The 26086-nt window shown below is 42.7% G+C and overlaps 1 protein-coding gene and 1 pseudogene across 11 annotated transcripts in view; both read left to right on the forward strand.

The window, feature by feature from the left end:
- ADAMTS9 (ADAM metallopeptidase with thrombospondin type 1 motif 9) overlaps positions 1-26086 on the forward strand; it is a 164116-nt gene that overhangs the window by 21315 nt on the left and 116715 nt on the right. For 8 of the 11 annotated variants that reach the window (XM_036331658.1, XM_036331656.1, XM_036331657.1 and 5 more), the window contains exons 4-11: positions 10631-10920; positions 13617-13700; positions 13794-13903; positions 14811-14851; positions 14958-15063; positions 19915-20061; positions 21504-21645; positions 23717-23833. In XM_036331658.1, coding sequence (XP_036187551.1) covers positions 10631-10920; positions 13617-13700; positions 13794-13903; positions 14811-14851; positions 14958-15063; positions 19915-20061; positions 21504-21645; positions 23717-23833 — 1037 coding nt within the window. The remainder of the gene's footprint in view (positions 1-10630; positions 10921-13616; positions 13701-13793; positions 13904-14810; positions 14852-14957; positions 15064-19914; positions 20062-21503; positions 21646-23716; positions 23834-26086) is intronic. The other 3 variants (XM_036331651.1, XM_036331653.1, XM_036331652.1) reach the window with 3 other exon arrangements.
- LOC118668706 lies at positions 17295-17503 on the forward strand (annotated as a pseudogene).

A 26086-nucleotide genomic window follows, 5' to 3' on the forward strand; every position in this document is an offset into this window, starting at 1 on the left:
CACAGTTAGCCCGTGAGTATGCACTGTATTACCCTCATTTCACAGATGAGGAAGCTGAGGCTTGGGGGCAGGCTGCTGAGCCAGGGCTGCTTGGCAACAGAAACCAGCGCACAACCCGGGGCTGTGCTTCCTGTCCAGCTTCCTCCTGGCTGTCAGGCCGGCCCGGGCGGAGAGAAAGGGGCTTGCTCTTGTCATCCCTAAGCTCCTGGACTGGGATTGCGCTGCCCACTTACACCGGGAGGTGGCAGGTGGCTGGGTGCCTTAGGAAGCTCAGTTGAATTTTGATAAACCTTATAAAAACAGAGGGCAGCAATGAACTTCTCAGCCGCTACTGTTAGCATTCACATCTCAGCCCACTGCAGTTGGTGGGAAACACTGGGTGAGCAACTGCTGAATGAGTCCGGTACTTAGGAATGGAATATGCAATGTGCTGCCTGGCATTGGCGAAGTGAAACTCGTTTAAAACAGTTCCACCGATAAGTAAGCAAATATTCAAGTTGGTTGTGAGGTTTTTAAATAATTGTACCATCTTAAATTTTTACAACAGTTTCTCTTTAAGTCTTATTCTTATGTTGTTGTTTTGTTCAGCTTATCTGCAGCTCAGTGCCTTTCGCACAGTAGGTGCTCAAGAAGTAATAATAATTAAATTATAAAATCAATTTATAACTCACAAGGGATTTTCCATATACTTTCTCACTTTAAAAAAAATGGCGTTAAGATGGAAGCAGATATTTTTATGCTCCTTTAAGAGGTCAGGAAACTGGGACTTAGAAAAGGTCATTTTAGAGTACAAACAGCTTCTATCTTTGACATTGTTATTTTAAGCCAGAAAATTGTTTTTAACCGTTAGTCACTCTCCCATAAGTGGTTCCTTTTCATTCTAACTTACTTTATGACTACTAAAAATAGGAAAAAAATTACCATAGTTATGGTACCAAACATGGTTACCATATGACCCAGGAGTTCTTCCTATGTGGTAGACACTTTACCTGTATGATCTACAGCTGGTTCTCAAAGCAACTCTACAAGGTGGCACTGTTCTTACCCATCTTCACATGTGGGAGAAGGAGAGTGGCGAGTCACTCACTTGCCCAAGGTCAAATGGAACTTGGAGCTGGCTCCCTCAGAGCAGGCGATCTTAAAACACTGGCTGTCTGTGGAGTCAGCGTCACCACTTCCCCTATGGCGTCAAGGCCAGAACAGTAGTAACAGCCAGCATTAACTCACGTCCTCGGAATAAGACGTGATGGCTGCGGTGCCTCTGACTTTCATTAGGAAGCAGTGAGAGCTTTTTCACATGCCTGAATGTTGTTTCCATGCACATGCAAGGGTTCAGATTGCAAAAGAATGCAAATGTGTGCTTGATTTCTGGAGGTGTCAATAGCATGTCTTTTTATTAAGTCTCATATTTTAGAGCACTTTTAAGTTCACAGAAAAATTGAGATGAAAGTACAGAAATTGTCATACATCCCATCCCCACAAATGCACACCCTCCCTCACCCTTAACATCCTTCCCCGGAGTAGTACAGTTGCTACAATTGATGAACTAACACTGATGCATGATAACTGCCCAAAGTCCGTAACTCCCTATGAGTTTTGTACGTTCTGTGGGCTTGGACGAATATTGATTGACATGTGTCCATCATTATTATGGTATCATCCGGAGTGTTTTCAGTGTCCTGAACATCCTCTGAATGCTCTGCCTATGTATCCCTCCCAAGCCCCAATCCCTGGCTATCACTGATCCTTTACTGTCTCCATTGTTTTGCCTTTTCTGGAATGTCACATGATTGGACTCACAGTATGCAGCCTTTTCAGATTGGCTTCTTTCGCTTAGTAATATGCGTTTAAGTTTCCTCCAGATCTTTTCATGGCTTGGTAGCTCATTTCTGTTTAGTCCTGAATAATATTCCATTGGCTGATGTATCACAGTTTATCCCTTCATCTACTGAAGGACATTTTGGTTGCTTCCAACTTTTAGCAATTATGAATAAAGCTGCTAGAAACATCCACGTGTATGTTTTTAGCAGACATAAATTTTCAGCTTGAGTAAATACTGAGGAGCGTGATTGCTGTATTATACATTAAGAGTATATATACGTTGCCCTTACCGGTTTGGCTCAGTGGATAGAGCGTCAGCCTGTGGACTCAAGGGTCCCAGGTTCGATTCCGGTCAAGGGCATGTACCTTGGTTGCGGACACATCCCCAGTAGGGAGTGGACAGGAGGCAGCTGATTGATGTTTCTCTCTCATCGATGTTTCTAACTCTCTATCCCTCTCCCTTCCTCTCTGTAAAAAAAAAATCAATAAAATATATATATTTTTTAAAAGTATATGAAGAACTTTTATAAGAAACACCTAACCTCTCTTACAAAGTGGCTGCACCATTTTGCACTCCCACCAGCAATGAGTGAAGGTTCCTGTTGCTCCACATCCTCTCCAGCATTTGTGCTGGATTTTGGCCGTTCTAACCAATGGGTAGTGTTATCTCATTGTTGTATTAATTTGTATTTCCCTGATAACATATGATGTGGAGCACATCTTTATATAATCATCTGCCATCTGTAAATCTTCTTTGGTTCAACTTCCTACTCTAAGATATGAACTAGGTCATGTTGCTCAGCAGCTATTTAATGAAGTAAACGTGATTAATTGTTGAGGCATTCTTAAAGAAAAGAACCATAAAAAATGATTTCCTATTTCTGAGTGGCACATTTGAACTTCAGAAAGAGGCATGAAAATGGTGCAGCCACTGTGGAAAACAATTTGGCAGTTCCTCAAAATGTTAAACATGGTTACCATATGACCCAGGAGTTCTACTTCTAGGTGTCTACCCGAGAGGATGTAAGCATGGCCACACAAAAGCTTGCACACACATGTTCATAAAAGCATTATTCAATTGAGTTGTTGTACCCAAATGTCCACCAACTGATGAACAGATATACAAAATGTGAGATAGCCACACAGCGGAATAGTATTTGGCAATGAAAAGTGATAGAGTGTTGAGACATGCTACAACATGGATGAGCTTTGAAAATATGCCAAGTGAGGGAAGCCAGCCACAGAAAGGCACGTGCTGTATGACTCCATTTGTATGAAATGCCAGAACAGACAAATTTACCAGTTTACTGATTGGCAGATGCTGGAGGGAGAGGGGGCGTGGGCAGTGACTGCTAATGAGCACAGGGTTTCTTTCTGGGATACTGAAAATATTCTAAAACTTGATAATAGTGATTATTTCACAACTCTCTGAATATACTAAAAACTACTGAACTCTATACTTGGAAGGTGTGAATTTTATGGTATACAGATTATATCTCAATAAAAGTAATAATAAATGTGTGGGAAGGAAGGTCAAAAAATATACAGACCAGCCCTGGCCAGTTGGCTCAATTTGGTTAGAGCGTTGTCCCATGCACCAAAGGTGGTGAGTTCGATTCCTGGTCAGGGCACATACTTGGGTTGTAGGTTCAATCCCAGGTCAGGATGCATGCATGAGGCAACCAATTGATGTATCTCACATCAATGTTTCTCTCCCTCTCACTTTCCCTCCCTTTCCCCCCTCTCTTCCTTTCTTTTAGAATCAATGAAAAACATATCCTCAGATGAGGATTATTTTAAAAATATCTATCTATATCTATATCTATATCCATATCTATATCTATACCTATATTTATCTAATTTTTATACTATACTTTCCACAAGGATGAAATTTCATTATGTAGCCCATTCTGATAAAGCTACTAGCAAATGGCATTGCAAATTAGAAACATTTGCCCCAATTCCATTATGCTAAAAGGTCATTAAAGAGAAATGTGGATCGCTTCCTTTCCATTCTACCAATGTGTGTCACTTGGTAGAAATCATTGTCTGTTCAGAGGCAAGAGAGCTGAGTAAGTATACAAGTTATAATTTTTTTTATTCTAAGTAAAAATGTTTATGTTTGTAGTCATAGTGAATATTTGAATCTTTGAAGTTCATACTATTTTTAATGCTAAAATGATTAATATGATAGAAATTAGTTGGACTAATTAGGTCAATAAATCTGACTCTAATAACTAGGATAAAAGATCAGTTAGGTAAAAGATAGGGAAATGTTATGTATTAGAAGAAGACATATCTAGTCTGAAGAAGTAATTTTATCCCTGCATTTTCATGCCACAGGTTACTTGTGAATGGAATATCTTCCAGGCATGTTAGAATTTACATGGGTTATGCCATGAAAGACATTGTAGCCTTTCGCTGGTTAATGCCTTAATTTTTTTTCAACTTTGCTATTTAAATAAATGTTTCTTATTTCCAAGTAGGGCCCTAAATCATCCTTTGGTTTTCCCATGTCCAAATTACCCCTGATGACTCTCTAAGACTACATTTTTCCCCCTTAGTGGTCAAAAAGAGTAAATTCTGCACAGCATTTCTTGAGTGTTTTTCTCACTGCAGGTATACGTTTGTCTAAATAATCAATAAGTCAAAATATATTCAGGAGACATTAAGTAAGGATTATTTAATTTTCACAACCTAAGTGACATATCCTCTTTTTAAAGCAGCTTTATTGAGATATGATTCCCATACCTTACTATTCACTCATTTAAAGTGTCCAATTCAGTGGTATGTGCAACCAACATCAAAGTCAATTTTAGAGCATTTTTATTACTTGAAGAAGAAACCTTGTACCCTTTAGCTATCAACTCCACTACGTCCCCACTCCATCTCCATCCTTAAGCAACTGATTTACTTTCCATCTCTATAGATTTCCCTATTCACAGTATTGCATGATTACAATCATGTAGTAGGTGGTCTTCTGTGACTGGCTTCTTTCACTTTACTGATGGGGTTAAGTTTATCAAAGAGTTTTATAATAAAAAAAGTGCCAGTTCAGGAGGATTTAACAATGATGAACATAGATGCACCTCAGAATAGAGCACCAAAATACATGAAGCAAAAACTGACACAAAGGAAGGAAGACATTGATAATTCAGTAATAATAGTTGGAAACTTCAATACTCCATATTCAATAATGGGTAGAACAGCTATGCAGAAGATCAGCAAGGAAATAACATGAGCAGCACTGTACTCAGCTACACTAGCAGGTGTCTATAGTACACTGCCCCAGCAGGGGCAGAGGCCGCATGCTTCTGCAGTGTACAGGCATATTCTCTAGAATAGACTATATGCTAGGTCATAAAGAACCTCAATAAATATAAAAGGACAGAAGTAATACATAGTATTTTCGCTGCCCAAAGTGGAAATGAAATTAGAAGTCAATGACAGGAAGAAAAAAAAATACTGGGAAATGAAAACTATGTGGAAAGCAAGCATCACACTTCTAAATAACCAGTAAGTCAAAGGGGAAGTCATAAAATACTTCCAGATGAAGGAAAATGAATTTGCTGGAGGCAGGAAAAGCAGTGCTTAGAGGGAAATGTATACCTATAGATGCCCCTATTAGGAGAAAAACAAGTATCTCAAGTCAATAATCTAACCTTCTGTGGTAGGCAGCTAGACAAACTAGAGCAGAGGAGGGACAATAGGCCAGGTACACAAGGTCACTAGGGTGGAAAGCCTCAAGTACTTAGCAACAGGCGAAGTGGGAAAACAAGGACCTTGCCTCCAGGATAACCTTTCCTCCCCTAGCCTATCGCTGGTCATGCGGTTCAGACCTGACCTTTCCCATCGCTGGTTATGCAGTTCTGACCCTTCCCTGACCTTTCCTCCCCTGGTATGTTGCTAGTCATGCAGTTGGATCCCCTTAGAGGTCGAACGACCCCCATCAAATACATCTAGCCTCAGTTGTGTTTCAGCTACAGGCCTAGAAAAGCAGCAACACCAGATAAATGACACTCTACCCGTGTGGAATAATGACCCCCTGCCCAGGTGCCTACCAATGAGTAGAGACCTTGACCTGGAAAGAACACACCTGGAAAGTTGATGAATAATCTACTGGGAGCCTCCCTTGAGACGTCCAGATAAATACCCTCAAGGCAGGGGACCCAGTTGGGCTCTCTCTGTGGAGCACACCAGCATCTGCCTTCCCCCCCCCCTCCTCCTCCCAGGCACATTTTCCTTGTCTCTCTTCTCCTCAGCTCCAAGGGCCCTTCTTTTGCCTCTGTAACCTGTTTCCTGAGCTCATTTCTTCTATGGCTCACTTCTACCTCTGTGACTTTCTAAATAAACTTTCTCTTATAGTTTGAGTCTTGGCTCTGAATTCTTTCTTAGCAGAACTCAAGAACTAAGATTGCTGAACCAAGGTCCTCTCTGACTCCACCTGTCTAACACCTGTTGCAATATTTTCAGTTGCCAGTAAGTTCACTTGAAGACACTGGAAAATGAAGGGAAAACTAAACCTATAGCAAGCAGAAAGAAGAAAATAAAGCAGAAATTAATGAAATAGAGAATAGAAAAATGAGACTTTAAACATATGAAACTTTACTGATTATAATAAATTGTATTAAAATATTTACAGAAAACATTAAACAGGGATTATTTTCTTACAAAATAAGTGACATCTTTTCTTTTTTAAAAAAAATATATATTTCTTTATTGATTTCAAAGAGGAAGGGAGAGGGAGAGATAGAAACATGAATGATGAGAGACAATCATTGATTGGCTGCCTCCTGCATGCCCCCTACTGGGGAACGAGCCCACAACCCGGCCAGGTGCCCTTGGCCAGAATCGAACCTGGGACCCTTCAGTCTGCAGGCTGATGCTCTATCCACTGAGCCAAACCGGCTAGGGCGACATATTTTCTTATGCATTTAAAAATATCAGATTCAACATGGCTTCTTATATACCTGTTATAAGAACCTAACCTTTGTGAAAATATCGACCAGCTGCTGTCTTCTAATTCAGATTCTGTTTGGAAACTATCCATCAAACCTTGAGTCCGTTTCAATCCCAAGCTTTTCAGAAACCTGACCTAATAGAGCACTGCTTAGGCTGCTTACAGATCCATGCCCGACTCCTCATGCCACCACTTCCAGCTATGTGACTTTGGAAAAATTGCTCAATATCTTTGAGATTTATCTTCCTCCTCTATAAAATAGAGGTTAATTTTCTTAGTCTGAGAGGAATTGTGAGATAACATACCCAAAAGATCCAAGTTCAATACCTGGCACATTATAGTACCTATTCTGTAATCACTTGATGATTTAAAAATGGAATGACAGCCTAATTACCCATATGGCATGAGTACACATCCATGAATATGCCTGAAAGAAGAGAATTGAAGAAAAGAATGTAATGTTGAATCCTGTGTACCAGGCTTTGGGCTAGTCCTGCGATCTGTAGCTGTACCACATAGAACTTATTTGGTAATTTGGACTGTTTTAGCAACAGCTAAAATACTCAACTTGGGCAAAAGACACATCCTGGCCTAAATTGATTGTTTTAGCAATCCTATCTAATTAAAGAGAAACATGGTAATTAGCATACGTCCTTTACCCTTCCCATTGGCTAATCAGTGAGATATGCAAATTAACTGCCAGCCAAGATGACACCCGGCAGCCCGGCAGCTTGAAGCTAACATGAGGCTTGCTTGCTTCAGTGACAGAGGAAACCAACGTTCCCCACCTGCCTTGCCAGCCTCTGAGCCTGCAGTTTGAAACATTGTAACAAATATAGAAGCTAAACAAAACCCCAGAAACCTGCTTTCAGCCCGCCAGGATCTCAGAGCTGGAGTTCATACAGTGTTCCAAACAAACCAGATACCTGCTTTCAGCAGCAGAGGCCTCAGAGCTGGAGCCAGAGCTAAAGCTGGCCCAGAATTAAAAAGAAAAAAGAAAAAAAGGAGCAGTTGGGAGCTTCAGTCACCCGCCAGCCTAAAAACAGCCCTTAGCCCCTCACGCAGACTGGCCAGGCACCCCAGTGGGGACCCCCACCCTGAAGGGTGTGTGACCAGCTGCAAACAGCCATCATCCCCTCACCCAGGCTGGCCAGGCACCCCAGTGGGGACCCCCACCCTGATCCAGGACACCCTTCAGGGCAAACCAGCCAGCCCCACCCATGCACCAGGCCTCTATCCTACATAGTAAAAGGGTAATATGCCTCCCAGCACCGGGATCAGCGGAGCTGGGAGGCCTCCCAGTACCAGGATCAGTGTGACAGAGGGCAGCGCCCAAACCCCCTGATCGCCCTGCGGCTCTGTGTGTGACAGGGGGCGGGGCCACAACCTCCCTATCCGCCCTGCTCTGTTCGTGACAGGGGAAGGTGCCCCAAACCCCTAATCAGCCCTGCTCTGTGCCTGATAGGGGTGAGCTCCCCAACCCCCTGATCGCCCTACGGCTCTGTGTGACAGGGTGCGGTGTCCCAACTCCCTGATCGGCCCTGCTCTGTGTGTGACAGGGTAGAGCCATAACCTCCCCATCGGCCCTGCCCTGAGTGTGACAGTGGCGGCGCCCCAACCCCCTGATTGGCCCTGCTCTGTGGGTGATAGAGGGTGGCGCCCCAACCCCCTGATCCGCCCTGCTCTGTGCGTGACAGGGGGGAGCTCCCCAACCCCCTGATCTGCCCTGCTCTGTGTGTGACAGGGGGCAGAGCCCCAACCCCCTGATTGGCCCTGCTCTGTGCGTGACAAGGGGTGGTACTGCAACCTCCCCATCGACCCTGCCTTGAGTGTGACAGGGGGTGGTGCCCCAACCCCCCAATTGGCCCTACCCTGAGCGTGACTGAGGGTGGCATCGCAACCTCCAGATCCGCCCTGCTCTGTGCATGACAGGGGGCGGCGCCCCACTCCCCAATCGGCCCTGCTCTGAGCCCGACCAGGGGCTGCACCTAGGGATTGGGCCTGCCCTCTGCCAGCAGGTTGTTATCTCCTGAGGGGTCCCAGACTGCGAGAGGGCACAGGCCGGCTGAGGGACCTCCCCGCCACACCCCCCCCCCCCAGAGTGCACAAATTTTTGTGCACCGGGCCCCTAGTAGGTTATAAAGGTGAAATATTTGCACCCTTAAAAAGTCAAGCCACTTAAATAATTTAACTTTTTTGTTGTCATTATATATGTCTAGTGGTGTAAAGAATTGTATCCCTGTCTTAGGTAAGCATATTTCTTAGTTGTACAACTCTGTGGACTGTTTTAGACTACAGCTAGTGGCATTTGAAGGGGTGCAGAACAGGCCTCCCGAGGATGTGCCCCTTTGGCACTTGAATTATTTTGAGCTGAAGGCAGTCAAGACCCCACAGACTCGCAAGAAACGTTTTCCTCTCCCTAAAGAATCTATATTAAGGGTCTTGCGCATATTAGAGTTATCACCAGAAATGACTTTATGATCTATGCATAGGACAGACAAACACTTAACTACTCAACAGCTGCTCCTCTTATGTTCCAATGATTGACTTTTCTCCCCTCTGAAGCCCAAGGCTCTTTACCGCCTCCTTAGCTCAGAATGCCATGTACATCTCCTTTTATCTTTTTGTCCCTGATCCTCATGTATGTGGGGGGTCTCTGACTATCTCATGTACAGGAGGTTCCCATACATATGTATGTAACTGAATTTGGCTATTTTCTCTTGTTAAAGTGCTTCATGTTAATGTAATATCTAGACCAGCCAGAAGAACCTGGAAGGGCAAAAGGAAGTTTCTCCCTGGCCCACACACAAGCACATTTATAAACTGGTAGGCAAGATAACTGATTGCATCATGTTATTATTCAAAGCATATTGTGGCAGGCGCTTTTATGCGTATTCTGTTTATTGTGTGATTGATGGCTTTGAAATTGAATATTCTCACCAGCAATACAAGCTGCAAGCCGAGACTGAGGCTAGTGCTTCTCAAAACATTAACATGAATATGAATCACCTGGAGATCTTGTTAAACTGTAGATTCTGATTTATCAGGTCCTGAGTGGGGCCAGAGAGTCTGCATTTCTAACAAGTTTCCAAGAGTTGCCAGTGCGTCTGGTCCAAGGACCACACTGTGAGCAGTAAGGTGTGTAGAACCCTGGTGGGCAGGGCATGAGTTGGAACTGACTAGCGCTCCCTGTTGTTATGCATCATGGTCCCAACTACCTGTTCACACTCCCTGAGTTTAATGAACTTTCTTAACTGAGCTCTGAAATTCAGAGGCATTGAATAGCAGTGATTCTCTTCTTAAATTTTGCATATCATAATGATCAAATACAGTAATAGAATAATACTATGTCTACCTTGTCATGCATTGTCTATAGTTCCTCTGTGTTGTCTGTTAGGCTGCCCACCTCTCAGACCTCTTTATACTGTATCTTAGTGAATAGCTGAGGGGGTGTATATGAAATATCTCCATTTCCATTCTCTAGAGCTCTCTGGCTGCCATTGGCCCTTACTATATGCCAAAGAACAATGAATAGAAACTGCTTAAATGCCAGCAAGACTTTTGTTACCAAATGAAAAGAATCATTTGCAATTGTTAAACGCAGGCCTGATTTCTTGTCTAATACCTTAAATGAGCATTTCTGGAAACTTCAGGGGATCCTAATTTCACATCCTTAGTCATTTAGATGAGAGTGCAGATTGAGGTTCACCGGTAGAGTCTGAAGTGTGTTGAACTTGATTTTGTATGCAGTTTGACATGAGAGGCATTATTTCAAGATTTGTCCAGTTCAGTTCTTAATATGAAGTAGATGTGGCTTGACATGTAATGCATGCCTCTGATTTCTTACAGAACACAGGGATAGTCCCAGTAAGGACAGGAGGAAACCGAGAGCAAGGGAACGGGCAGGAAGGAGCAGCCTGGCTGACGACGTGGCAGTGCTCAAGAGCGGCTTCGCAGCAAAGGTGCTTTCTGCCTATGGGAACAAGACGGACAGCACGAGAGAACAGAGGACCCACAGAAGAACAAAGCGTTTCTTGTCCTACCCACGGTTTGTAGAAGTGATGGTGGTGGCAGACCGAAAAATGATTTCATTCCATGGAGCAAATCTTCAACACTATGTTTTAACTTTAATGTCAATTGTAAGTACACATAAAAGAACCTGATTTATGAGCCCCTACAGGTGCCATGGGGTGAGGGGGGCTTCCATGCAGGGCTTTGGAGGATCGTTCAGGGCTGGCATTTCACCAACTCAGGCAAGTGACTGGAAAGAACATAGATTGTCCATTGGTTGCTGTTTTGTAACAGTCATGGCTATCATTGAGTGTTTGTTCTGTGATCATTTGACAATGTGCTTGTTACTTCAAAGGCATAATTTCTAAACCTTCGGGCAACTCTGCTAGGTAGGATTACCATCCCTATTTTATAAATAAGAAAACGGAGCCTCAGAGGAGGTGGGTCACTTGCTCATGGTCGTGTGAAGGCTTGGAGACTGATGTGACATCTAGCTGGTCCCGTTGCTGAGACCAGCACTCTGTCTGACATGCGAGCTCGCACAGCCAGGTGTGAGTCTCTCGGCTTCCGCTGCTGCCTGTGAATCAGTCACCTAGGCTCTTCCCCAGGATTCTAATGAGCCCTCGGGTGGGGCCTAGAAATCTCTCCCTCTATTTTTCTATGCCCATTTTGAATTGAAAGAGCAATACATTTGCATAATTTTTAAAAATCTAACATAAAAGTTCATTGATGAAAAATAACTTGTTCTGCCCTACCCGGTTTGGCTCAGTGGATAGAGTGTTGGCCTGTGGACCAAAGAATCCCGGGTTCGATTCTAGTCACGGGCACATACCTTGGTTGCAGGCTCCTCCGCAGCCTGGGCCCTGGTCGGGCTTGTGCAGGAGGCAACCAATCAATGTGTTTCTCTCACATCGATGTTTCTCTCTGTCTTTCTCTCTCTCTTCCACTCTCCCTAAAAATCAATGGAAAAATATCCTTGGGTGAGGATTGACAAAATAAGGAAGTCATTGTTTCCTTTAAAAAAATAAATAACTTGTTCCCTACTCATGCTTCCAATCCTTCCCAGAGGCAACCATTAGTAAGCTTTTTTGGATATGTTTCTAAACGGCTCTGCCCAATAGAGATACAATGTAAGCCACATATATAATCTTATATTTTCTAGTAGCCTCATGAAATAAAACAAGTAGGTAAATTGATTTTAATAATGCATTTTTATTTTATACCCAAATATTACTTCAAACATTATTAATGAGATAGTTTAATACTTTTCATACTAAGCCTTCAAAATCCAGGATGTTTTTATCCTCACTGCACATCTCAGTTGGGACCAGCCACGTTTCTAGTACTCAGTGACTATGCGTGGCAGGTGGCTACCGTATCGGATGGCACTCAACACTTCTTAAGCATATATGTATGCATTTACAACTGGTTCTCAAACAGAAATGCAGAATTGTCCTGAACTGTTTTACACATTGCTTTTTTCTTGAAATATTGGAGGTGGTTTTCTATATATATATATTTATATATATATATATATATATATTATTGATTTTTTTACAGAGAGGAAGGGAGAGGGATAGAGAGTTAGAAACATTGATGAGAGAGAAACATCGATCAGCTGCCTCCTGCACACTCCCCACTGGGGATGTGCCCGCAACCAAGGTACATGCCCTTGACCAGAATCGAACCCAGGACCCTTGAGTCCGCAGGCCGATGCTCTATCCACTGAGCCAAAGCGGTTAGGGCTGGAGATGTTTTTCTGTATCAGTCCCTATGATCTTGCCCCCCTTCACTGACCTTAATTTATTTGAACAGGAATCTACTTTTTATATATTCCTCAAATGAATGTGGAAAGCAACCATGTTTGGGAACATTGCTTTAGAGTTTCTTCTTCCCGCTCCTTGGCCTATGGCTCTCCTTGTCTTTCCCTCACTGCTGTGAACCAGTCCCCGGTGCTCTCCACCCCACACTGGAGCCTGCCTCCCCTCCACCCTCCCGTGACCCACCTCTGCCATGCTCAGTCCTACGTGTCCCAGCCTTCTCCTGTCCTGGAGCAGAGAAAGAAAAATCTAATCAGACCTTACACAGACTCAACTCCATTTCCAACCCATAAATTCAGACCTGTCCTAAGAATTCCAATTGTGAGCATGGGCTTGGGTCAAGTTGACAGAGGTTGAGAGTTCTGGCTCTGCTACTCGCCACTGTATATAGACTTGGATGAGTTACTTCATTTCTCTGAGCCTTCGTTTCTTCATTTGTTGGGTAGAAGTTAGAATGATGCCTAGCACAGGTATTACAGAGACTAAATGCATATGCAGTTTTCAGCAATGTCTAGTCCACGAGAAGCATCCAGAGAATGTTAACTCTCATAATTAAACGATATGGGTGAAAAAACTAGGTGCCGGGTTGTGGAGAATACAGATGCGTGGTAAGCATGCAGAGCAGCAGTATCGGCAAAGACGTGGTCAATGTGAGATCCATAATTTGGCAATCGGGACTTCAACTGGGAAGAAGGAGCTCGATCAAAGTTAATATCCAGTATTTTGGCATAGAGAACGATTAAGATGCATGGCTAAGCAATTTTTAAAGAAAGTACCTTAAAACTTAAATGTGTTAGAATTTATTATTATTTAAAACGTCCATCTATGAATAATTTTACGAAGATAGTTTTAATGAGTGTTTGATGAATGAATGAAAATTCAAAACTGAAAAATGCATATGCTGCATGAAATGTACAATTAGGTGGAGCCACACATAAGAAGTGAATTGCTTGCTGCTTACACAGAGTTCACAATTAACTTTGAAAAATTTATCTCGGTTGCAGGTAGCCTCTATCTATAAAGACCCCACTATTGGAAATTTAATTAATATTGTTGTTGTGAACTTAGTTGTGATTCATAATGAACAGGTAATCAAGTTTTTTTCTTCTTTCTTCTCTCTGTATCCGAAACGGCATGTGCAATCGGTACAACGACCAACCATCACTCTTTTCTGTGCTTAGGAGGGACCGCCCATCTCTTTTAATGCCCAGACGACATTAAGGAGCTTCTGCCAGTGGCAGAAGAACAACACAGGTGGGATCAAGCACGATACTGCCATTCTGATCACGAGGTATGCAGTCCTGAGGCTTCTCATCTCGCAGTTTCCAGGCAAGGTGATGGGAGGTGTAGGCTCCTGGCAGCCAGCTCCGGGCACCAGGCTGTTCCGCCTCAGCACTGTGGCAGTTGGGAGCAGATAACTCTGTTGTGAGGCGTCCTGTGCATGTCAGCATGCCTAGTAGCATCCGGGTCTCTGCCCACTACTGACCAGTAGCATGCCCTCCTCTCAGTTGTGACCACCCACAGTATCCTCAGCCCACAGGGGATGCCAAATGCCCTGTGAGGGCGGGGGTGGGCCGGGGTGGGGGATGGGAGCACATAATCACCCCTGTTGGGAACCACTTACCCGAAGGTGCTGCATTGGGCAGGCCTGAAAGGAAGTGGCCTTCTAGGGGGCCAGCGGCTCTTCAGATGGACCCCGTTGTTACCAGGCGGGGTACAGTCCAGTGCTGCCAACTTCTGTGATTTTGCAAGGAGTCAGAGATATGCATTTGTCCATAAAGTGAACTCTCCCAATGTTTAAATCGTAGCTGCTACCTAGAAAATATTCTCAAAAACTGTATGGGGCAGCAAAGAGGCCCGCTGGCTTGCCTTGCTGGCCACCACGGGCCTCGGATTTGCTCCCAGGCACGCACTCATAAGCACAGAGGAGAGGCCTGTTGTCAGGAGTCTTTGGCACAAACGAGAATCACTTCCTCGGTGTATGAGGAAAAACCCTGGTCGGAAAGGTTTCTGCAGTCCCAGGCCACCCCTGAGGCCGCAGGAGCCTTTCCGTGTGGCTTTCTATCCTGAAATCAGTGGTTTTGTAACCCCCTCCCGACTGCGGGTGTGTTGTGAGGCCTGGAAGGCTCTGAAGTGGTGGCTGGTACGGATGTTTCCTCTCTGGTGTCATCAAGGCCCTAAGTGTGCTTTGCTTTCAGACAGGACATCTGCAGAGCTCAGGACAAGTGTGACACCCTAGGTGAGTCGGCTGTGCGGCCCTCTGCGCTCCAACCCTTTCCTGCATGTTTTCACTCTTAAGCCACAACTGCCTGTTCAAGTAAACCCTTGTTCTCTCCTTCCCGTAGGTCTGGCTGAACTGGGAACCCTTTGTGACCCCTCCAGAAGCTGTTCTATTAGCGAAGATAATGGATTGAGCACGGCTTTTACCATAGCCCATGAACTGGGCCATCTGTATGTTTCCTTTCCCTATTTTCCTTGAGTTCAGAGTGACCTAAACTTTCTTCCTCTGCAACAGTGAGCCTTTCCTTGCCTTTCGAGGGCAAGACACTTCTCAAGTCACAGTAGAATTTGCAGGATTGACGCACTTTGACCCTTGAAGGGAGAAGTGACTTTGATTCCGGAAAGCTGAGTGAATGCCGTGCACCCTCTTTGGCCGCAGCCCCTGCGGATCTTTGGTTTAATTGCACACATTTTCTATGAAAAGTCTAATATTCTCCCTTCCTACTGGGAATCGGAGGAGGAGGGCTTGACATCTTTGTCGAGGAAGGTCCATCATTGCCCAGCTCATGAGATTTTCACAAATCCAGATCCTCCCTGCTTCTGGTTATATGCCTATAATTCAGACAGGGATACCCCTCTGTCATGGGAGAGAATGAACAAAGAGAGAGCAAGGAAAACATGAATTTTGGTCACTAAGTGGTCATTGTGAAACTGGCTTTTCCTTTTGTTCTTTTAGAGGCAGAGCATGGTTAGAACATGTGGCAAAATAGTGTAAATTTGCTAGAAACTATTCTGCTATTTGAGCTGCGTCGTTTTCTTTCATAAGTGATAATTAAATTACATCTTTTTGAAATCATTTTCTCAGATGTCACTAATGGAGTTGCATATCAATTTTCATGTCAGATGTTAACTTCATAACTGAAATCATCTGTTAAGCAAGCTCGATCATCCACCAGGCTTCCGAAGGCACCTCTGTGCAGTGTGCGGTGCTAGGCTAAAGCAAGGCAGATAGATAGGTATCTCTCCACTTCAGTTCAACATAGAATGGGTATATTTCAAAACTAGCACCTTTCAAGCATATTTTAATAGCATACCCCTTTTCTTTTCTCTAAAGGAAATGTGATCAGATACCCAATATTGATAGTGCACAGCTGTGGTGGCCAGAGTCCCATTCGTCAGCTTGCTCTCTGTCCTTTTGGTTTCTCAAATGCTGTCATGAAACTCAAGGATTTATTGGAACTCAGTTTGAAAACTACTGATCCCCCCAGTGTTTCCCAAAGCACAGGAATTTGAACACCATTTCCAAAAGAATGGTCAGTGAAAACAAAAGGAGTTTTGTAGTCTGATATTCTTTATTTTTCAATTACGGTTGACATTCAGGGTTATGCTATGTTAGCTTCAGGTGTACAGCAAAGTGGTCAGAAAAGCGTGTACTTTCCAGAGTGGTCTCCCTGCCACTTCAAGTGCCCACCTGGCCCCAGACTAGTTATCATGTACTAGTTATCACATACTAGTTATCATGATATTAGTGACTCTGTTCCCTGTGCCGACCTTTACATCCCTGTGACTGTTCTGTAACTACCAATCGGTACTTCTTAATCCCTTCACCTTTTCACCCAGCCCCACCCCTTCCCCTCTAACAGTTGTCAGTCTGTTCTCTGTACCTGTCTCTATTTTGTTTGTGTGTTTATTTGTTCATTAGATTCCACATATAAGCGAAGTCTTTCTCTGTCGCACTTATTTCACTTAGCATAATACCCTCTAGGTCAGCGGTTCTCAACCTGTGGGTCACAACCCCTTTTGGGGTCAAATGACCCTTTCACAGGGGTTGCCTAAGACGATCAGAAAACACATATATAATTACATATTGTTTTTGTGATTAATCACTATGCTTTAATTATGTTCAATTTGTAACAATGAAATTGGGGGTCACTACAACATGAGGAACTGTATTAAAGGGTCGCGGCATTAGGAAGGTTGAGAACCACTGCTCTAGGTCCATCCATGCTATTACAGGGAGAAAAATGAGTTTTGTAAAAGTGATTTAAAAATTTTCTTTTTTTACTGAATTTTTGGGGGTGACATTTAGGTTTTAAGTGTACAATTCCATAATACATCACTTGTGTATTGTACTGTGTGTTCACCACCCAGTCAAGTCTTCTTCCATCACCCTTTATCTCCCCTGTACCCTCTTCTACCTCCCCCACACCCTTCTTTCCCTCTGGTAATCACCATACTATTGTCTTTGTCTCAGAGTTGTGGTGGTTGTTTTTTGCTTAATCCCTTTACCTTTTTCACCCGTCTCCCACCCCCTCACTCCTTCTGACAGCTGTCGGTCGGTTTGTTCTCTGTATCCATGAGTCTGTTTCTATTTTGTTTATTTTGTTCATTAGATTCCACGTTTAAGTGAGATCATATGGCATTCGTCTTTCTCTGATTGGCGTATTTCACATACTCTCCAGGTCGCTTCTCAGCCTTGTAGCTAAGATCAAGTGTAGTATCTGTTCTTATCAGTTTAGTAGTTATGTGAGTTTAAAAAATGTTTGTCTAGTCTGTTCCTGGTTGGAGTCACAAGGCTAAATGGTATAAAATAAAGGCTCTGACAAGTTCCATAGTAAACTGTTGATTTTGTTTAACTTGGTTTTCCCAAACCTATTTTAACAGAATCTTTTAGGAATATTTGTTTATTTTACATAAAATGTAATACATTTCTTTGGAAGTGTAGGTAGGAGGGTAGATTTAACCGTGAAGAATAGGTGGCATTTCAACAGGACTGCTGTTCCTTTCCTAGGAAATGGAATAGGAAAAATTACAAATAGGAAGGCATTCAAAGGGTGGAAAATTTCCATTAGCAGACTAACATTTCTCCCCAACATATGGCTAAGAAAAGTGTACCATTTGAAGAAATATTATTAATTTCCTTCCAACAAGAGCTTATGAACTTATTTTAGACTGTGTATAACATTGACATTTTGAGGAAAGTGAGAATTTTGAGTAGCAAAAACTAAATTATTTTCAGCTGTTGAGAAAAATTCAATGCGTAGTTAACGAATATCTTCCCTGCACAAAAACCCAAGTCGGCGGCATAGTTAAGGGGCTTTCACTTCCATGATGCCCTTTAGTCCTCACCAGTTGCACAGGTAGGGGTGGTTGTTCCTCTGAGCCTGACCTGGCGGTACTACGCTGGGTACCTGCTTTCAGGCAGAGGTCGTCTGGGAGCCAGAGACCAAGTTCTGGACTGAATGGTTCCACATTCTGCTTGACTTGAAATTGTATGCTGTTTCCCTACCTGTGAAGTGGGCACAATACATATATACGCCATCTCAAAAGTATCAGAAAGTGAAATATGAAATCTGGTGGATGATATGAGTTATTAAACAAAAAGTATATTCCTAACCCTTTAATGAATTCTTTGTATTTTGGTGCTTTGTCTCATGAAGTTAGGTTTACTCGCAGTGAAGTAAAGTGAAAATCACAAATTTTCTACTGAACCTTTTAACAATTACATGTTAAGGTGTTTCAGTCCGGACTTTCTGATGATAAAAATCCCAACAGCCATTGGTGCGGGGGGGGGGGGGGGGAGCAATTGCTCTTGTATCTGTTGAGTGTCATTGGATGCCTCACAAACAGCCCCTCCCCTCTTGCACCAGAATGTCCATAGACACAGAGTGGAAGAGGAAGACGGGGAGGTAATTCAGTGTCTTCTGGATATAGAAATCTTTCCACAATATTCCTGACAAATAATCACAACTCATCTAACAAGAGGGACTATCGTTTATATACATATACTCCCAAACAAGAGGCTTTAGAACCAGACTAAAGCAGATTGCAATCCCAGTTCCCCCATCTTAGTAGCCTTACGACCTCAATCAAGTAATTAAACCTCTACAACTAAGTTTCCTTACCTGTAAAACATGGATAGTAGTTGTATTATTCATTGGGTCAAATAGGTAATTAAGTGAAAAAAAGCATCTGACACATTTAACACACTGTCCTGTGTGTTGTGAATGCAAATAAAAGTTTTGGTTATTATTGGTTAGTAAGTGCTTAATGAATATGTATTATTACCTAGCCCCTGCTTTGAGCAAATGTGCCTGATATTTGAATGAAAAGAAGTTTTCTGATTACGTGATGAAATAGAGTGGATTTAGTCAAGCTCTGGTGAGGGGTGGGGAGTAAACACCAGCTCCTTTACACGACAGAGAACTCAACAGCTAAAGTCGATTTGGATGCTTGGCTTGGGTTGGCTTTGGTGGTACAGGTAGTATTACTGACTGTGCAGCTGCACTAGAAACCTGGGCAGTCTTTCTTTTAAGAAAATGGACTTGTAAGCATTAAGAACTCCTTTTAAGTTCAAACAAGACAGTTCGAGTTTTTCCATCCTACAATTTCCATTAGGCAGTTACTCCATCTGGTAATTATTGTGGACCCAAATGTTTTTTAATATATATTTATTGATATCAGAGAAGAAGCGAGAGGGAAAGAGAGTTAGAAACATCAATAATGAGAGAGAACCATTGATCGGCTGCCTCCTGCACGCCCCACACTGGGGATCGAGCCCACAACCCAGGCATGTGCCCTGACCGGGAATCGAACCATGACCCCCTGGTTCATAGGTCTACACTCAATCATTGAGCCATGCCGGCCAGGCATGGGACCCAAATTTTTGAAAGAAAAAGAAAACCAAACACATGAAAAATCAATGGACTGGACCTCACAGACTTTTATCCCAGCTTTTACTTTTATATGAAGCAAGTCTACACACTTCTAATTCTCTGATTTCCATTTTCAAGATGAGCTAGTGAAGTAAATTCCTCCCTACATTGCTAAATTATTCATATGCATTAAACTTGTGATTGGGGAAAGTCATGCAGACAGGACAGCCCTCTGAGCTTGTTGGCCAATGGGTAGTTATCAAGCTGAGAATGGTATGTTGATCATACAACTGATGTTTCTGGAATGACAAATGCTTCCCATCAGTTAATAAAAATGTTTCTGGACAGGTGCATTCTTGAAATCAATGATAACAGCTCAATCTCTGGGTATTTATTGACATTCTCATCCTTGTCTTGTTGGCCTTAGGTTTAATATGCCTCATGACGACAGCAATAAGTGCCAAGAAGATGGAGTCAAGAATCCCCAGAATGTCATGGCTCCAACATTGAACTATTACTCCATGCCCTGGAAGTGGTCAAAGTGTAGTCGAAAATACATCACTGAATTTTTAGAGTAAGACTTGAACTTTCTTGTAGCACAGACTTCTGGTATCTGGCCGTGTAGTAATCTAATTGTAGGGGGGGGGGGGGAATGTAGAGCTAAGCATTTTTTTTTTTAAGTTGTTTTTTTGTTGACATTCCTTGGAGGAGGAAAAAAAATACTCTCTGCCATCTGTGCAGTTCATGTCTTTGCCCGAGTTCAGAAGATTACAGACTAAGCAAAAACGAAAATTGAACCTTACAGAGAATGTGTAAATGTTGCTTTATTCCTGGTAAAGTTAGGAAATCTGTTCCGATCCTGGGGGAGGGACCATGAATGTGATTATATGATGAAGGAAGTCCACAAATATTTATGGGCTTTAACTTCATCATTTTGGCTTGGAGAGGGGTAGGATAGTGAGGCAATCCCAAAGAAGTTATCTGGTGGATGAAAATTGCAGCACAACTTCCTGTTGTTGAATGGAAGACCGATCTCTCTCTCCTCTCTCTCCTTTCTCTCCTCTCTTTTCTTGTTTTGTTTTTTAAGCTTCCTGCCAGGGTGCTCAAAGATCCAATTACATTGTACAATATCCCTGTGTCACGGACTTATTGCTTTTCTCTCCCAGAAGTACGAAAGGTTAAGTGATTGTCCAGAGGTCATTGGGTGTATATTTCTGCAACCACAGGAAAGAGAGGGCTTTATTAGTCAGAACTCACTGGGTGTGAATTTTCCAGAAGTGTTTGTCGAAAAGTCAAAAGGCCTGGAGGGCTGCTGGTTTTCTACACTCTTAATCAGGTGGCCTAAGGTGTTTCTCAAGAAAGTTGTTAATTTACTCACTCATCTATTCAACGAACATTTACTAAACATCAGTTGTTATGGAAGATGAAAAAGACACCATCTTTGCTGCTAAGAACTTACAGTCTTTTGGAAAAGATTGTAACAAAATTAAAAACAAAAAGATAATTGCCCTGAAATGTGATGAATGCTATAACAGATACATCTTTCCTACTAGCTGGGCTGTATACATAGCCAATCAGAGTACAAACAAGTATACACCAAAATATACAACTTCAGCTTCTAGATTTAGCCCTGGGTGAAAAGAATAAAACAGATATAAGAAAGGAACTGCCCTGCGCTAGCCGGTTTGGCTCAGTGGATAGAGCAGCAACCTATGGACTGAAGGGTCGCAGGTTGGATTCCAGTCAAGGTCACTTGCCCGGGTTGCAGGCTCAATCCTCAGTGTGGGGCGTGCAGGAGGTAGCTGGTCAATGATTCTCTCTCGTCATTGATATTTCTATCTCTCTCTCCCTCTCCCTTCCTCTCTGACATCAATAAAAACATATTTTTAAAATTAAAAAAAAAGGAACTGTCCGCCCTACCATTACAATGGCAGATGGCCTTCCCTTTCAACTGGAGGTGTTGACAAGCCATGAGTCACCCACCACACTCACCATCTGTATTTTTGCTTTCCATAGCACTGGTTACGGCGAGTGTTTGCTTAACGAACCTGGATACAGAGCCTACAGTTTGCCTTCCCAACAGCCAGGCCTCCTTTACAATGTGAATAAACAATGTGAATTGATTTTTGGACAAGGTTATCAGGTGTGCCCATATATGGTAAGTGTTTGGGGGTTGATTCTGGACTTCTTTTTATTCGTAGTTTTCCATTAGATTTTCACCCTAATATAAACCACCCATGGAAAAGTTGAGAATGGTCCATTGACTCTTAATGGAAGTAGAAATGACGAAGGTGATTAGTCACAGTGTTCACTGGTAGATGGTGCTTTCTCCGCACTTTCCCATTTCCCTCTCGGGACAGTCCAACAGGAGATGCTCACAGAGGACAGGGTGCAGAGCTGGTGATGGCCGAGCTCGGCCCTTCTCTCTCCTCGTCTCTTCTCGTGCCCATTGACCTGTCTAGTTGACCTTTATTAAAGGAATTCTTCTAGATTCAGTAAAAGTAACGCATGAGACAAACCTGTTTCCCTGTTTTAGCTCATCAAAGTTATTCTTGTGAAATCATTTCTGGTGGTAGCTCAGCTGGTGGGTGTGTGGCATTTTGATGTATGTGTTGTGAACATGTGGACCAATGATATGATCCAGTGGCTCTCAGATTTCAGAGGAGCTGAACTGTGCTTCTTTGGGGTGCCCCATTCTATCTCACTGGGTATATGTGTTTGTTCGTTTTGCTGGGAGAAATTTCAGAAATAGCATGGTGAATTGGGAAGTACAGTGATTCCATAGAAATACATAATAAAATATCTTGAGTAAAATCTATCCATGATTATATTAATTTCTGTGTTATTCATGATAGTAAACTTTAGGAATAATCCAAATGCCCAGTAATAGAAATGTTGAGCCATTTATGGTGTCTCTAGTTAGTGCAATACTATACAACATTTAAAAATTAACTACACTTGGAAACATGATCCTAATATCTTTTAAGTTAAAATAACAGGATAAATAATTACTTTGTAGAGCATGTTTTCAACTGTAAAAGCCAAGAAACTACAGGAAAGACCGAGTAGTTTGAGGCTTTTCTATTTTTTTAATAAATAAATTATTAGCCCTGGGTGGTGTTGCTAAGTGGTTAGAGCATCGTCCCATGCACTAGTCTTGGGTTCAATCTTGGTCGAGGACATGTACCTGGGTTACAGGTTCAATCCCCAGCCCCAGTTGGGATGTGTGTGGGAGGCAACCAATGTGTCTCTCTCACATTGATGTCTCTCTCTCTCTCTCTCTCTCTCTCTCTCTCTCCCCCCCCCCTAGCCACCCCACCCATGTCTCCCTCCCTTCTACTCTCTCTAAAAAATCAATGAAAACCATTTTCGGGTGAGGATTAATGTAAAATAAAATAAAATTTTAGTACTTTCTAAATGTCTCTATTATGAGCATGGTTTAGTGGAATAATCAGGGAAAAGTTCTTTAAAATGTATGCCCCGAAATAGAGCTAAATATATCAACTTGTGTAAATCTAAAACATACTGTGTGTATGTAGAGGGGGAAAGCAAGTTGCAAGGCCTATGAGCATATCCTGAAATGCTGAATGCTATTGTTTGTTTCAAGTTGAAATGTATAGTATACATTTGTGGTCACAGCAACGGGAGTGAAGAAATGATGGCCACCACTCAGGATAGTGGTCATCTCTGGGAGAAGGGGAAGGGATTGGGACTGAGGAGGGATGTACCAGGCCTTCAGCTGGGCCTGTGAGTTTTTCTTTAGTTGGGTGGTGGGTCCATGGCTATCCATTATGTGGCTGTTTGCACTTTTTGTAAGTCTGAAATGTTCACAATAGTTGTCCCTTTTTCCCTCTCATAATTCCTGACACCCTAGAAAGGAGTCATCCGATGGCTGTGGAATTATGTAGCCTACTAGAAGAAAGCACTAGTTTTGCGGTCAGGCCAAACCTAAACTGAAATCGCAACTAATCCCAACACCTGATCTCCAGTCGCACTGGATGCACGGAAGCCCCCCTTTCACACCATCTCACGTCCTGCCAGCCATAGACATGTGTCTCAGGAGCTGGCCTCTGTGTCCCTCGGAATATTTGATCACTTATCATACCAAGAAATCAAACCCCTTTTTAACGGATACTGTATCATTGGCCAAACATTAACTGGAAATAATGCTGGCCTTGTTTGCTGTCATCTAATCATGTTGTCTCTGATTGTCATGTCACTGAAATAAGCAGGTGCAGTGCCGACGACTCTGGTGCAGTAACGCGGATGGAGCGGATATAAACAGCAAAGGCTGCCAGACTCAGCACACGCCCTGGGCCGATGGCACCGAGTGCGAGCCTGGAAAGGCAAGTAATGCCCCAACCCTGCCTTCTGTCTTGGGGCAGAAATGGGCAAGGTTTCGGCTGCAGGGCCAGTCGCCGCTGTTGGCTGTTAGTGCAGCGTGTTTTAGCATGAAGAATACTTTTTTAAGGCAAGAGGTTCAGTTTTACTATTGAAATGGTGAAAACTTAAAATTGTTGCCTAATATTGGTCCAATGCACGTGACTATAACTATTGCCTCCATTTTAAGACATACTTTTTCTCATTTTGATATTTCTGAAACCCCAGTGTGCTTTTTAATGTATAGGTACATTTAATGTGAGGTAATCTTTCTTTTTCTTCTTTCTATCTCTTTTGGAGGTGGCAATGGAATTCTATTCATATATGCTGAAACATCTTAAAACCAAATAAACAGAGAAATACAGTAAACTTACTGTGTTCACTACTGGGATGCCAGGCTTTCCCCAACCTTTGTCCCTTTAAGAAGTGATGATGTTACCTGGGATATATCCAAGTCCAAATTCTCAGTTGGTTCCCACTTGTTAGTAACCACACAAAATATGCTATTTGCATGGCCTGATGATAACAATGTCCCATGCATCTAGGAGCATGATTAATGCAACCTGCTTCACCTGGTATCCATCTCAGAAAAAAAAAGTAACTATATTAGTGATATCATCATCACCCAAAAATTTGGTTAGAAAGTGTTTTCTAACCCATATAAACCCTGATTTTTTTTAATCCATATGGAAAATGGATTTCACTCAGCAATGATGCAACTCCTGGGTTATATTCTGAGTCCTATATTTTTCCTGTCTTCTCTCTTCTTCCCATTGTCTACTTTGCTCGCTTTTAATATTTTATTCTCATCTCACATTTTTCCCCTCCACTTTTCCTTATGGAATCAATAGCACCAGTTTCCATGGAAGGGGTCCTAAAGAGATGACGGAACGGAATTCTCTTTTCCCCAATTTTATAGATAGGGAACCGAAAGAGAAGCGGCTTGCCCAAGATCTCACAGTTCATTCAGGGCAGAGTCCCCGACACCTGAGCCCTGCCCTCCGGAACTCCCACCTCTGTTTGGTCTGAAGGGGCCGTAACTGAGTTTCAGTTTCTATTGGTGAAACAGGAGGACTAGTGGTTTCTTCGCTCATCACTCAGGCAGTTACATGAGCTGGAAGACATGAACATTATTTGAAAAACATCAAATTCAATACAAAATTACAATGAAGGTGATTTTTTACTTGTCTTGGTGACTACATCAGTTCAACTTATCACTTCTTAATGGCTTGGACTTCAGCAATTAAGTATACACCTTTCCCCAATGACAACCTCACCAAAGCTACATGCAGACATAGGTACAGCCACCTTTGTACCTTTCATTAGCTTAAAAAGAAATATATCTCCTTGGTCAAAGCGAATCTTGCACTTTTCGTGGGACATTTAATTCAACGTGTTGATGGCCAGAGGGTCATAGCTTTAAGTGGGGAATAGGTTCTTGGGTTATCATGGCAGCCTTTAGGAATTCACTCATCGTTAGGAAATGAAGAGGCCTCAGAGTCCTAAACACAGTGGCCCCGACAGCTGCCACCAGTTGGTGGGAGATGCCAGTAGACATGACACCCTATTGATGACTTGGTGAGTGGGCTTGACTTAGAGCCAGTCAACTACTTTACTTACATTGAACCTGTTTAATCTCAGAAAAATCACTAGCATTGTGTTGTGGTTCTTAGTCAATCTGATGTACTCATCCAATATGTCCATTTCTGACACATGCTATTGCTTTAAGAAACTCTAACAAAGAAGGATTCTCAATAATATGACTCAGTGAATTATATTTAATAAGTTGTCATGAACAGGCTGCCAAGTGCCATGTAGTGACATGGTATCCCACTCAATCCTGGAACACAGAACGTGGGAGGATGTGTTGTGTCCTTTTCCAATCTTCTGTTTTTGTAGCAGACGCAGATGATAAGGGGCTGCAGGGTCATCTTATGCCTGAGGGATGGGAAATGTGGGAGATCTTTCAGAAGGCTTTTTCAATGTATGCTCGAGTTCAGCAAGAATGAGGGACTTCAGGGCATTCCAAGGGCCGATTCAGAACACGTTCTGGGCAGCAACTCTGCAGAGAAAATGATGGGGACCTTTCTAGTTGTGTTTTAGGAAAGTGGGGAAAAGTGTCCGAGTCTAGTAACTTTTACTAAAGAACTGGGGATGTGTGTGTTTATTTGCCTGGAGAGTATTTATGCATTTTACAAATGCCAGGGATGTTGGCATAG

The sequence above is a fragment of the Myotis myotis genome, unplaced genomic scaffold (assembly GCF_014108235.1).
Source record: "Myotis myotis isolate mMyoMyo1 unplaced genomic scaffold, mMyoMyo1.p scaffold_m19_p_13, whole genome shotgun sequence".
Taxonomy (NCBI): domain Eukaryota; kingdom Metazoa; phylum Chordata; class Mammalia; order Chiroptera; family Vespertilionidae; genus Myotis; species Myotis myotis.